This window comes from Bos grunniens, chromosome 12, assembly GCF_055505025.1.
Source record: "Bos grunniens cultivar Pamir isolate PY7600 chromosome 12, Bosgru_T2T1.0, whole genome shotgun sequence".
Lineage (NCBI taxonomy): Eukaryota > Metazoa > Chordata > Mammalia > Artiodactyla > Bovidae > Bos > Bos grunniens.
Window position 1 is genome coordinate 78,092,781 of NC_141176.1, and position 13,300 is coordinate 78,106,080.

Sequence of the window (13,300 nt, forward strand, 5' to 3'; positions counted from 1 at the left end):
GGGCTATGCTTTGAGACCCACTTGACTTTAAGCTTCTTTAGCATCCAGTAACAAAGAGAAACTAGAGAACCAGGGACAGCAGAGAAAGACCTGCTCCAGGATATGATCAGACCTGGATACCACTCATCCAACCAGGCACCTGGCATGAGCCACAGGCAGACACCAAGGCCCCAGGGTTTCCTGATAAACAGAATTCATGAGAGCGCTGCTGTGTGAGGTCAGGAAATCCTGTACAAACAGGCCACACCAGCATGCCAACTGTGTATTTCAAACAGACTTACTGTGACTATGTGGAAATTCCATGACTGGGACAGCTGCACACAGGACAAAGAAGGGCTGGGGCAGCCTGATGGGCTCCTGCTCCCTCTCCCACCCCCTGCTCTTCACAAGGCACTGCAGTACCGAGGTGATCAGTGCCTTCTCAAAGGCGGCACCCTGCCCCATATACCTGTCCCACCCTCTGGCACAATCCCAATCCACTTCTATCATCAACGAGAATTCTATCCCCCAGGACCATCCAGTCACCTGGGAGCTGACAGATTCTCTCTCTTTCCAGTTGTGTGGGGTGGGCTTCACCTGCCCAGCTGCCCACTGCCCACAGTGCCCTTCAGTCCAGCACAGCCTTTAAACAAGAGCCACGCTGCCCACCTGTAAACCACCTGGCCCACCCACCTCACCCCCAACACGATGGACTGAGGACAGCTCACCACCACCTCCACCTAAAACACCCCTTTTACAGCAGCAGCATTTTCCATCCCCCCTGCCCTCACACACTCACAGACTGCCTGTGTCCCTAAGGCAGCACTAAAGGACCACGAAGAGCACGAGCCACCCAGGGGGACCTGCAGCAAACCCCCAGCAGGCTCAGCCAGAACAGGGGGGCTGATGACACTGTGTCCCCAGGTGGACTGTCCTCTGGGGGATCTTGACCCAGGATCTTCAGGGTCATGGAGGTTACTGACCTCACAACTTTCTGCCTTTAGTTTTCCCTGCACATCCCCTCCTCCACCCTTTGCCAATGCCAAGCTACCAAGATCACCCTTCAACCAGCAAAGCACCCCCACAGCCAGGACAGAAACCAGCATGGAGGGTGCACAGAATTCATGGTGAAGATGAAGCTCCTCCCATGTAGGAGTCTGGCCTGGATGACCTGGCCTATGGGGAGGGCACCCTAGGGAAGGGTGTGCCAGGGACACCCCAGGGAAGAGCTCTTGGACGTTCTGGCAGCTCCAGCCCAGATGCAAGGCCCCACGTTCTGTTCCCCAGGAACAGGATGATCCTTTCTTAGAAAGCATTTATCAGATGTGACCTGGAAAAGTCAACAATTACTTGCTGAGCACCTGTAAAATGTCTTACATTATTCTGGACTCGACTCCATGTTTGAGTGAATAATAGTTGCTCAGTCATGTCCAACTCTTTGCGATCCCCTGAACTGGAGCATGCCGGGATCCTCTGTTCATGGAATTCTTCAGGAAAAAATACTGGAGTGGATTGCCATTTCCTTCTCCAGGGTATCTTCCTGACCCAGGGACTGAACATGGATCTCCTGCATTGCAAGCAGATTCTTCTGAGCACCAGGGAAGCTTACTATTAAGAGACATTTCTACGTATAAGGGCAGGTCAATTTAAAAAAGTATCAGAAGATATGTGTTTGACTTTATCTTACAATCTATAGGCAATACATTAGAATATGTAATGAATCCATACACCTTTTCCAAAGGAATACCCGAGACAGAAGCAGCAATAAAGTTATAAATGACAGTCATCAATCAGATGAAATAATTATGATGAAGCTTGTCTCTCTCAAAGAGATGGGACTGGGCAAGTGGTCAGGAAAGAAATATAATGTGCTTTTAACTTTGTATGAAAAATAATGTTCAGTTCCATGTTGCTGAACATAGTTCTGTTGTTGCCACATAAATCCTCTACTTCAAATTATTGTCCGAATGCTTTGTTAAAACTCTGTTTCTGGCCTTTGTTTTGGAATCTGTTACATTTGTTGCCATCTTCTCATCTCTGACCTCTGAAGTTTACTTCCTCCAAACCACAGGACACATATTCCCTCAGGTTGTAAGATATTCTTTTGGTCCAGGATCACTCAGTATTTATACTGAGCACCAAGAACATCCTAACATGGTATAAAATATCTTTCCTTTCCGGTGCTATCTTTCCATTACACTATGTTTTGATCATTAAAAGAAAAATAGTAATCCCCAGAGGTCAAGTCTTTTAAGCACCTGTCTGTTCTAAAGAGAAATGCAACCGCTGATCTACATCATGATTCCTAGATGAGATTTACCCTTAGACCTTAAACCACTGTCCTCGCCCCGCCTCAGTCCATCCATCTCAGGACTGACCCACATACACTGAAATGCAAAGCACTGTATGGAAAAGCTTTTACCTCAAGACATGTTAACATTCCCCAAACTAAGTAGGATTTCCCGTAGCACTTTACGATTGCTTTCATTAAAGAAGGCTCCCGCGCATCTTTCTGGGCTCTCAATACTTCTTGATCCCAGTACCTGCGAAGAGAGACAAAGCACAGTGAGGAACAGCCCTGCCGCAGGAAAACAGAGGAGGGACAGAGCAGAGGACAAGCCTTCACTACAGGGCACTCCATGGCTGCCCATAGATGCTGGCTAAATGCTCGCAGGGTCCCAAAAGATGAGCAGTGCAGACACTGAAGCACCAGGAAAAGCACCAGACCAGGTCTTCAGAGAAAAGTCCCAGATTCTAGAAACAAGTTCCTGCTAACCTTTGCTGAACTCACAGGTCATGAGCAGTTCAGAAGGGCAGACACTGTCTTCTAGGGACCCCACCTCTTGGGACAGAGCTAGGTCTCCAGGGCCATGGCTGTGGGCTCCCTCCATGTCCACTCACACAGGGAACACAGGCTCCCCCAACCTCCAAAGTGGGCTAAGCCTGGGGTCAGTGTGAAGGGGTGAGGGTTCAGTGTCAAGGAAGGAGGCTCAGAAGACCCCAGAGGAAGGCAAAACTCTGGCCACACCTTTAGCCACATGTGGAAATTCTCACTCTCCCTCCCTTTCTCCCTCCTGCCTGGGCTCACCCTTGCAGCTCTTCTCCGAGGTGCTGGGAGCGATCTTCTGGAAGCACTGAGTACATGTCATTTGCTTCTAATTTCCGTTTGTGACCAATTTTAAACAAGGGGTTTAGCCACCTGTTAAAAATTAAAAGGAAAGTGACATATATCCAAATTACACATCTTTGTCTAATTATTATCCTACATTCATGGATATTGTTTTTTAAAAAACTACATTTTAAATATACAAACAGGTAGGGAGAAAATTAGACATATGCTTACAAACATATAAACACACATATTAGGGTGTCAGTAAGTCACTCTGGTGGAGAAGGCAATGGCACCCCACTCCAGTACTCTTGCCTGGAAAATCCCATGGACGAAGGAGCCTGGAAGACTGCAGTCCATGGGGTCGCTGAGGGTCGGACTCGATGAGCGACTTCACTTTAACTTTTCACTTTCATGCATTGGAGAAGGAAATGGCAACCCACTCCAGTGATCTTGCCTGGAGAATCCCAGGGATGGGGGAGCCTGGTGGGCTGCCGTCTATGGGGTCGCACAGAGTCAGACACGACTGAAGTGACTTAGCAGCAAGTCACTCTGGCTTACACACAATATAACTTAACTAAAATACCCTGTTTGTGTTCTACTGAACATACATTGTACATCTACTTTAATTATTAAGAAAAATACATTTAGAAATCAAAATACAGTTCCCTTGGTTCAGGAGCACAGAATAGAGCTGAATGGCCATTGTGGATAAGGCTGTAGATGTGTTCCTGTATTACCAAGCACTTAAATTTTCTGAACTGTATTAGACTCAGGGATTTTGCTGTTGTTGTTTAGTGGCTAAGTCGTGTCTGACTGGTTTTGTGACCCCATGGATTGCGGCCCTCCAGGCTCCTCTGTTCATGAGATTTCCCAGGCAAGGATACTGGAGTGGGTTGCCATTTCCTCCTCCAGAGGATCTTCTTGGCTCAGGGATTGAACCTGTGTCTCCTGCAATGGCAGGTGGATTCTTTACCACTGAGCCACAAGGGAAGCCCACCAGACTCAAGAATGCCTCCAGTCATATTCACATAAGATGCGACCTTGTGGTCTCAAGACCTCCTTGAAAGTGAAAGTGAAGTCGCTCAGTCGTGTCCAACTCTTTTCGACCCCATGGACTGTAGCCTCTGTCCATGTGATTGTCCAGGCAAGAATACTGGAGTGGGTTGCCATTTCCTTCTCCAGGGAATCTTTCCAACTCAGGGATCAAACCCAGGTCTCCCACATTGTAGGCAGATGCTTTAACCTCTGAGCCACCAGGGAAGCACAACCCAAGACCTCCTTAGTTCAACTAATAACACAAATGAAATTTTGCAGGGGATCACGTTACAATACAACACACTGAGTCCAACAGGCTCTGGACCCTGACCTCCTTACAGCCCTGTCAGACTCCCCTCACAAGAGCCTCCTTCTGACCCTGACCTTCTGAAGATGTCCTAAAGATAAGTAACATCTTTCCAACTAAACTTCATATGTTAATTTTTCTTATCGTCCTCCCTATAATTAAAGCAGAAATTGCTAGACAGTGTAAGACTTCTTTTAATTTCAATTTTTAATCCCTTTTTTAATTTCAATTTTTCTCTTCTCAAGTAGGCATCTCACTCTTTGTTCCAATTTCCAGTCATTCAGAGGAATGCCTCCCTGGTCTGGAAGGTCATAAAGCATTCAGACCCAGGAAAAGACAATCACTAACTGCTGTCCAGTTTATCAAGGGGGAAAAAAAAAAAAAAAAAAAAGCCCTAACTCCAAGAAGACCACTAGCTCTTAAAACATACATTTGGTCCCTAAATAATGGTCTGGGGTCTTGAGAAAGGGTCGAGGGATGGCATTGCAATGTCTAGAGAAACTGAGAAACTGGGGGATCCAAGAAAGCCATAAAATTGACAAACTGGACATTGTGACGTTTAAATTAATTGGTCAAAAATCGCGTATATTAAAGTCATGAGTCAACCAAAAACATACAGGTCAATACTAAAAGATATAAAACTGCTATAATCCTTGCCTTTTGGGGGCTCTTCACCCCCTCTCAGTGTCTATGCTGAGGACTTTGTATCTCTGTCTTCTAAAATAAACTTTGCCTGTGTGTTTCCGAGTTCCCGGAATTCATTCTTTGGCTCTGTGAATAGAACTCAGGTTTCACATTTCATTATCACTTCCTGGCAGATTAATTTCTTTTCAAATGTAACACAAGACTTTCATAAGGGCTGAAATTTTACTGACTGTGGGGTCTGCCCGGAGAAGGCAATGGCACCCCACTCCAGTACTCTTGCCTGGAGAATCCCATGGACAGAGGAGCCTGGTAGGCTGCAGTCCATGGGGTCGCTAGGAGTTGGACACGACTGAGCGACTTCACTTTCACTTTTCACTTTCATGCATTGGAGAAGGAAATGGCAACCCACTCCAGTGTTCTTGCCTGGAGAATCCCAGGGACAGGGGAGCCTGGTGGGCTGCTGTCTATGGGGTCGCACAGAGTCAGACACGACTGAAGCGACTTAGCAGCAGCAGCAGCAGTGGGGTCTGCCACCTTCAGCCTCGATCAGGGAATAAATATACCCCCTATACTTCCAGGAAACTCCACTAACAGCTGACAACATCACCAACCTACAGTTCAGTTCCTTTATGCCCAGGCTTCTGCCCAGGGATATCAAGGTTACACCCATTGCCACCCCACCCCAGCAAAGGTGTATGTGTTAGTCAAATCACTGTTTTCTTGGGGCCCAACCAATCTTTCTGACGAGCCCTCCACCTCCAGGCATGGCTGACTCTAGATACAGACCATGCCCAAGGGCTCTGGGAACAGGATCATACCAGACCTGGAGGGGTCTGGTCTATAGAGGCAGTATCCTGGATGGAAGGGCACCACCATTAGTCTAAACATGACTCAAGAAAACCCAAAGACAGTGCACCCCTGAGGGGCCCCGAGGCCCCTGGGGCAAGGACCACCCACGTTGGGCCATTAACTGTCTCCAAGATAACTCTACTAGTGGATACTGGGCTATATAAGGCGCACAGCCCGATCCAGGTCACATTCAGATTTTAATTACACTCACCCCACCTCCCATCTAAATGGAGCCATTCATCTAGTCAGGAGGCAGCTGGACTGGACTGGTAATGGAAGGAGTTGTCGCCCTTGTAGCATCCTTGGTGAGCCTAGCACGAGAAGCAATTTATAAAGCCAACATTATTTTAAATAAAAGCACCTGAACATTGGCCTGGGCAACTAAAGAACCCAGCTCTAACTTTAGAAAGATGACATCTTCTCTGGGCTTCTGGTCCACATGACACTTGACCACTGCATAGCTCCTGTTTACTTGCTGGCTGATCAAGGAGGAGTTTGTGCCCTTGCAACTATTTCCTGTTGTTTCTATGTTAACATGAGTGGTCAAATGCATGCAACCTGACTGTTAGAGAAGGCTGCTTGCAGACAGAGAAGGACGAATATCATATGATATTGCTTATATGTGGAATGTAAGTAAAGGCTATAAATGAACTCTTTAAAAAATAGACTTAGAGTCACAGATGTAGGGAAAAAAAAAAAAAAACCTATGGTTACCAGGGGGTGAGAGGAGGGATAAATTGGGACACTGGGATTGACATATATACACTATAACATATAAAACATATAACTAAGTAGGAACTACTTGTACAGCACAGAGAACTCTTTTCTATACTCTGTAATGGCCTACATAGGAAAAGAATCTAAAAAATAGTGTGTATATGTATGTATACATGCATATGTATAACAGATTCACCTTGCTGTACAGCAGAAACTAACACAACATTGGAAATCTACTATACTCCAATAAAAATTCAATGAATAGAAAGTCACTTGATCAAATACTCAGAACAAGAAGGGCCCTGACTGAACAAACTTGAGACATTATCAAAAGGGCAATCTCAGCTTCCTGGGTTTCTGCCATTCTTAGGACCCCTTACAATTATTCTCCTTCTCCTGCTCTTTGGTCTGTGTATCCGCAACTGCATCATTCATTTTATCTGGTCTTTACCCAGGTGTGAGAAATTGGGATTTCAGGCAGGTGACAATCATATTTATTTTAGCTATCCACTCTAGTATTCTTGCCTGGAGAATCCCATGGAGAGAAGAGCCTGGTAGGCTACAGTCCGTGGGGTCACAAAGAGTTGGACACAACTGAGTGACTAACTCTTTCACTTGCACTTCCTGCTTTTGTCTGAGTCTCCAGCTCAAAGGAGGAAGTTACAGAGAAAAATAAAAACTGGTTAGAACTGCTGCTGCTGCTGCTAAGTCACTTCAGTCGTGTCCGACTCTGTGCGACCCCATAGATGGCAGCCCACCAGGCTCCCCCATCCCTGGGATTCTCCAGGCAAGAACACTGGAGTGGGTTGCCATTTCCTTCTCCAATGCATGAAAGTGAAGTGAAAGTGAAGTCGCTCAGTCATGTCCGACTCTTAGCAACCCCATGGACTGCAGCCTACCAGGCTCCTCCACCCATGGAATTCTCCAGGCAAGAGTACTGGAGTGGGTTGCCATTGCCTTTTCCAGTTAGAACTAGCTAGGCCCAAAATTGGAGAAGGAAATGGCAACCCACTGCAGTACTCTTGCCTGGGGATTCCACAGACAGAGGGCCTGGTGGGCTACATTCCATGGGATCGCAAAGAGTTGGCCACAACTGTGTGACTAACTTTCAATTTCAGGCCCAAAATGGGGAAAAACCTAACCTCCCCTAGACCCTGAGCCTCATTTATGCATTCACTGTAATGTATTAGTATGCTAAATGGCATACTCACCCATGCCGTGACAGCTGACAATGGTCATGACAACAACCCACACAAGGACTAAAAATGAGTATTGCCTCAATTTTAGGTCCAAACCACACCCTTATTCTCAGATAAGTCATGAATATTCCTCCCTCGCTTGATTCAATTTCCTTGCTTTTACCTTGACCCAAATTGTGTTGAGAAGTTGATTTTTAAACTAAGCTCTCGCTTCTCCATTCTTTGATCATTGAATAAAATTTGTGCTGTTCCAGTCTCACCATCAATTTAGTTATTGGCTGTGGGAATCTGAGTGGAAAAACAACCTCTTCAGCCAAGATAAGGAATCTTAGCCTGGGCTCAGAGCCCAGCACAGGGCGGGAGAGCAATTTGGTGACATCAGTTACATATACAAGGAACACTGTCTTTAGAGCTAGACTGCTTGACTTGGGATCCTGCTCCATTACTTACTGGCTGTGTGGCGGTAAGCAACTTACTCAACCTCTCTGCTTCAGTGCCTTCAAGTATAAAATAAGAGGTAATAGTGCCTTTCCCTCCAGCAGGAAAACTGGAAATGGGTGCCTACTCAAATCAATGAAAAGTCCTCACCTTCCCATTTCCAGGCACACACATTTTGAAAACTCACAAACAGAAGGTGTTTGGAAAGTTCCTTGCCCTGCCTGAAGTTAAGAATTTTTTCCTACTTTATTATTATTTACAGTAACCACACCCATATTCCTTCTTCTAGGCCCCTCTTTCCTTAAGGGCCACCAAATGGCCAGGAGATGAAGCTACACACACTAAATATACCACCATCAAAACAAGCACAGGAGTTCCCAATCCCTGGAGATCCCCCGGACTGTCCCATAAAAGAAGGAAATACTAGAAATTTGGGAAATATAAATGGGTTAGGGTCCAGAAATAAAACAACTAGTAATCATCCAAGTGTGATTAAAGCCCAAAGGTTCAGGACCACATAGTCAGTGGCCCAGCTACCACACGGAACACTTCAGTTAAGAGCTGCAACTCTCTGAGCTGTTTTTCATCTGTGTGTTTCCTCTGGGCTCAGGGACCCTTCAGTGGTTTCAGGACCAAATGATTCCTGGGCAGGACCACCTGCGTCAAGACCACGCACTGCTTCTCTGAAGGCTAGAGATTGGGAAAGACCTCACAGGTTTCAGGGACCCTATCCCCAGAGTGATCCTCAAAGGTGGAAGTGGAGATATCCACAATAAGGAAAGGGGCTGATCAAATAAATCCTCCAGTCCTGACTGTGTGTCCCAGGCAAAAGCAAAAGGTGGTCAAGAATAGTGTTTCCAATCATTAAATAAAAAAACCTTTCATTTTTTTACCCACGTGAAATTTGCCACAACTAGGAACCAGGTCATACAGTGAGAGCCACACAGTGAGAAAGGGAGAGGGAAAGAAATACATGGTCATAGACATGGGGGCGGAGGCAACCCAGTGGAGCTGGAACACACTGTCGCACAGTGCATGTGGGAAAAGGTGGGGACATTACTGAAAGATGGCAAAGAAGGTGGAGCACTGAAGAACTTATGCCTTCGAACTGTGGTGCTGGAGAAGACTTCTGAGAGTCCGTTGCTCAGCAAGGAGATCAAACCAGTCAATCTGAAAGGAAATCAACCCTGAATGTTCTTTGGAAGGACTGATGCTGAAGCTGAAACTCCAGTATTTTGGTCATCTGATGCAAACAGATGACTCACTGGAAAAGGGTCTGATGCTGGGAAAGATTAAGGGCAAGAGAGGTGGGTGTCAGAGAATGAGTTTTATAGATGACATCACAGATGCAATGGACATGAACTTGGGTAAACTCCGGAGACGGTGAGGGACAGAGACCGGCAGGCAGTGCTGCCATCATGGGGTTGCAAAGAGTTGGACAGGACTGAACGACTGAACAACAACATAGTCCAAGGCACTAATTAGATAAAGGAAGCTGTTCATAAGCTGCTTGCTTGGGGCTGGGGACGGGGGTAGGGGGTGGGGGTATGATGCTTCAGTTCAGAACTGGGAATTCCTGAACAGTTCAGGGGAAGCCTGTAAGAGTAGAGGCGGGTGTTCAGTGCATTTTCCCTCTGGGCTGTGATTCCCCCTAGGCAGCCTTCCAGCTTCCTGTTTTCTGGCTCTGGAGGGGCTGCCAACGGCAAGGCACGGAGACCCTGTATCTTCGCCACCAGGTCACCGGGTCCCTTCCCCACCCCTGCTCCCCACTTCCTTGACCAGTCGTGCTGCGCCTTCCCAGGGTGCAGGGGGGAAGCAGGACAGCATTGGGAGGGTCCACACTTGTTTCCGAAAGGCGCAGGAGCGGAGGGCACCTTGACTACTGCGTATCACGGCTTGGGAGTGCTCACCAGAAGAACAGGCTCGAGCAGAGGTTCGCTTTCTGCAGCGGGTTGGGCTTCACCTTCGGGTACAGCGGCGGCATAGTGCCGGGCCGGGCAGGCATGGAGCGGCGCTGCGCTGCTCTGCCCGCGGTGAGGCTCCCGCTGCTCCTGGAGGCGACCGCGGGGATGTTGGAGACCAGTCCGCCTTCGGGGTCTGCTGGGCGGGCCCTGAGAACCACAGGCTTCTGGGGGTGGAGCACCCACCGCCCGCCAGGTCTCCGCCTCCAGGGAATGCGCAACCTCCCGGGTGGCCTCCGGGTCACCGGCTCTGCGCTGCTGTCATGGCCCAGGGAGAAGTACAGCCCTGTGTGGGGCTGCAGGACGAAGAGGCTGTCAGGCCATAGTTTCATTGTCTAAGTCAATGAAACTATGAGCCATGCCAGGTAGGGCCACCCAAGATGGATGGGTCATGGTGGAGAGTTCTGACAAACATGGTCCACTGGAGAAGCGAATGGCAAACCACTTCAATATCCTTGCCTTGGGAACCCCATGAACAGTATGAATAGCTCATGTGCCACAACAAACAGTAGCCCCCACTCACCACAACTAGAGAAAACCCAGGCAGCAACAGCAAAAATGGTATTGAAAGCTTTGAACAATGACCAAAATGGGAGATCTTAAAAAATGCTGGATGCTGAGAGTGTACTGATGAAAGCAACAAGGAAGTTGTGAGGTATTCTGGCAAAGAAGCTATTAGGCTCTGCCGGCCATTCCCATTCCTTCATTTCTCTTTCATGGCAAAACATGTTGTGTATCACCTGTCAACTCAGAATCAGCCCACTGTATATTGACTTATCTTTACTGCACTGACAGCTAATACCTTTTTTGGACTCAACTGTAGGATCTTTCTGGATTCTTACTTTGTAGTAGGTTTTGCTGGATTCTGCCTGGTGATGGTATTTTACTATTGACCAGAGTCTACCACACAGAGGAATCGAGATCAAAGTGATAGTTGTTTTTTTTTGCGGGGGGGGAGGGGAGGGGTTTGTTTGTTTTACTCCCTGCAGTGGGTTTCTCTGGATTCTGGGTGGTGACAATATTTTATTTTACTATTTACAACAATCTACAAGATGGAGGATCCATGGTAAGGTGATAGCTTTAGAAAAGAAGCAACTGGGAAAGAGCAACTGGCTTTTGGTTCAAAGCTGGTAGTTTTGGTCCGAGAGCATGAGGTGCCACCTCTTCAAACGAGCTGATCTGTAAAAATACATTTAACTCCATGCCATGTAGCCACACAAAGTTCAGAATCAAATTATGTGGTATAGCTTGCTTGTATCCCATGAGAGACACCACTCTGTCTAAATTGAGACCAAATTCTGGACTAAAAGTTTTGATACCTTTATGTGTATGTCATTTATTGTTTTGCAACAGCCAAGAGACTTAAGTTTCTACTCATTACTCAAAACAGCCTGGGAGGCTATTTCTAGCACACATCTAGATGTCATGTTGGGTCATAACCTTTACTCTGCTAACCTCAAACCACTTTTCTTACTTCAAAATTTAGAATTTCACCCGGCAACTGATTACCAAGTATTGTCATCCATTTCTATCAGTCAACTTGTTCAGTTTCCATAAAACAATCATCTCTGTATCATAATGGCCTTTCTTTGTAGATCCATTTAGGTGTTTTATTACATTTTCCTCCACTGCTTAAAAAAATAGAAGATGGAAAGAATCGATATGCTAATATTAACAACAATTATTGTAAATATGGAGAGAGCATGGAATGAAAGAAAGGAGGTGGCACTTCAGTCTGGATTGGATGCATATTTCAAGTAAGCTGGTTCATTATGTATTTAATTTTTAAGGAAGAGAAACCATTTTTTTGAACCTATGAAATATCTAGGGCAGTTTTATTCAAACTACCAAAATTTGGAAGCAATCACGATATCCCTCAACAGGTGAATGGACAAATTGGTTCATCCTGGCAATGGAGTACTATTCAGAACTAAAAACAAATGAGCTACCAACATATGAAACAACACAGAGGAAATGTAAATACTCATTACTAAGTGAAAGTAGTCAGTCTGAAAAGGCTACATGCTGTATGATTCTAACTATATGACAAAAAGGCAAAACTATGGAGACAGTAAAAGATCAGTGTTGGCAGAGGATGGAAGTAGGATGAGAGATGAGTAGATGGAGCACAGGGGATTTTTAGGGCAATGAAAATACTCTGTAATATACCACAATGATGGAAATGTTATCATACATTTGTCTAAACCCATGGAATGCATGACACCAAGAGTGAACCCTGATGTAAACTATGGATTTGTGGTGACAAAGCCTTTGACTGTGTGGATCACAATAAACTGTTGAAAATTCTGAAAGAGATGGGAATACCAGGCCACCTGACCTGCCTCTTGAGACATCTGTATGCAGGTCAGGAAGCAACAGTTAGAACTGGACATGGAACAACAGACTGGTTCCAAATAGGAAAAGGAGTACGTCAAAGCTGTATATTGTCACCCTGCTTATTTAACTCATATGCAGAGTACATCATGAGAAACGCTGGACTAGAAGAAGCACAAGCTGGAATCAAGATTGCCAAGAGAAATCTCAATAACTTCTGATATGCAGATGATACCACCCTTATGGCAGAAAGTGAAGAGGAACTAAAAAGCCTCTTGAGGAAAGTAAAAGTGGAGAGTGAAAAAGTTGGCTTAAAGCTCAATATTCAGAAAATGAAGGTCATGGCATCTGGTCCCACAACTTCATGGGAAAAATGGGGAAACAGTGGAAACTGTGTCAGAGTTTATTTTCCTGGGCTCCAAAATCACTGCAGATGGTGACTGCAGCCATGAAATTAAAAGATGCTTACTCCCTGGAAGGAAAGTTATGACCAACCTAGATAGCATATTCAAAAGCAGAGACATTACTTTGCCAACAAAGGTCTGTCTAGTCAAAGCTATGGTTTTTCCTGTGGTCATGTATGGATGTGAGAGTTGGACTGTGAAGAAAACTGAGCGCTGAAGAATTGATGCTCTTGAACTGTGGTGTTGGAGAAGACTCTTGGGAGTCCCTTGGACTTCAGGAAGATTCAACCAGTCCATTCTGAAGGAGATCAGCCCTGGGA

At 46.0% G+C, this 13,300-nt stretch overlaps 1 protein-coding gene across 1 annotated transcript in view; it reads right to left on the reverse strand.

Annotated features, from left to right (window-relative positions):
- The window catches only part of LOC147361945 (ATP-binding cassette sub-family C member 4-like), a 165,716-nt gene extending 155,150 nt beyond the window's left edge, over window positions 1-10,566 (reverse strand). The window contains 3 exon segments of the mRNA XM_086330257.1: window positions 2,402-2,522; window positions 3,068-3,178; window positions 10,192-10,566. Coding sequence (XP_086186383.1) covers window positions 2,402-2,522; window positions 3,068-3,178; window positions 10,192-10,286 — 327 coding nt within the window. The 5' untranslated portion in view covers window positions 10,287-10,566.
- Window positions 10,567-13,300: the final 2,734 nt, after the last annotated feature.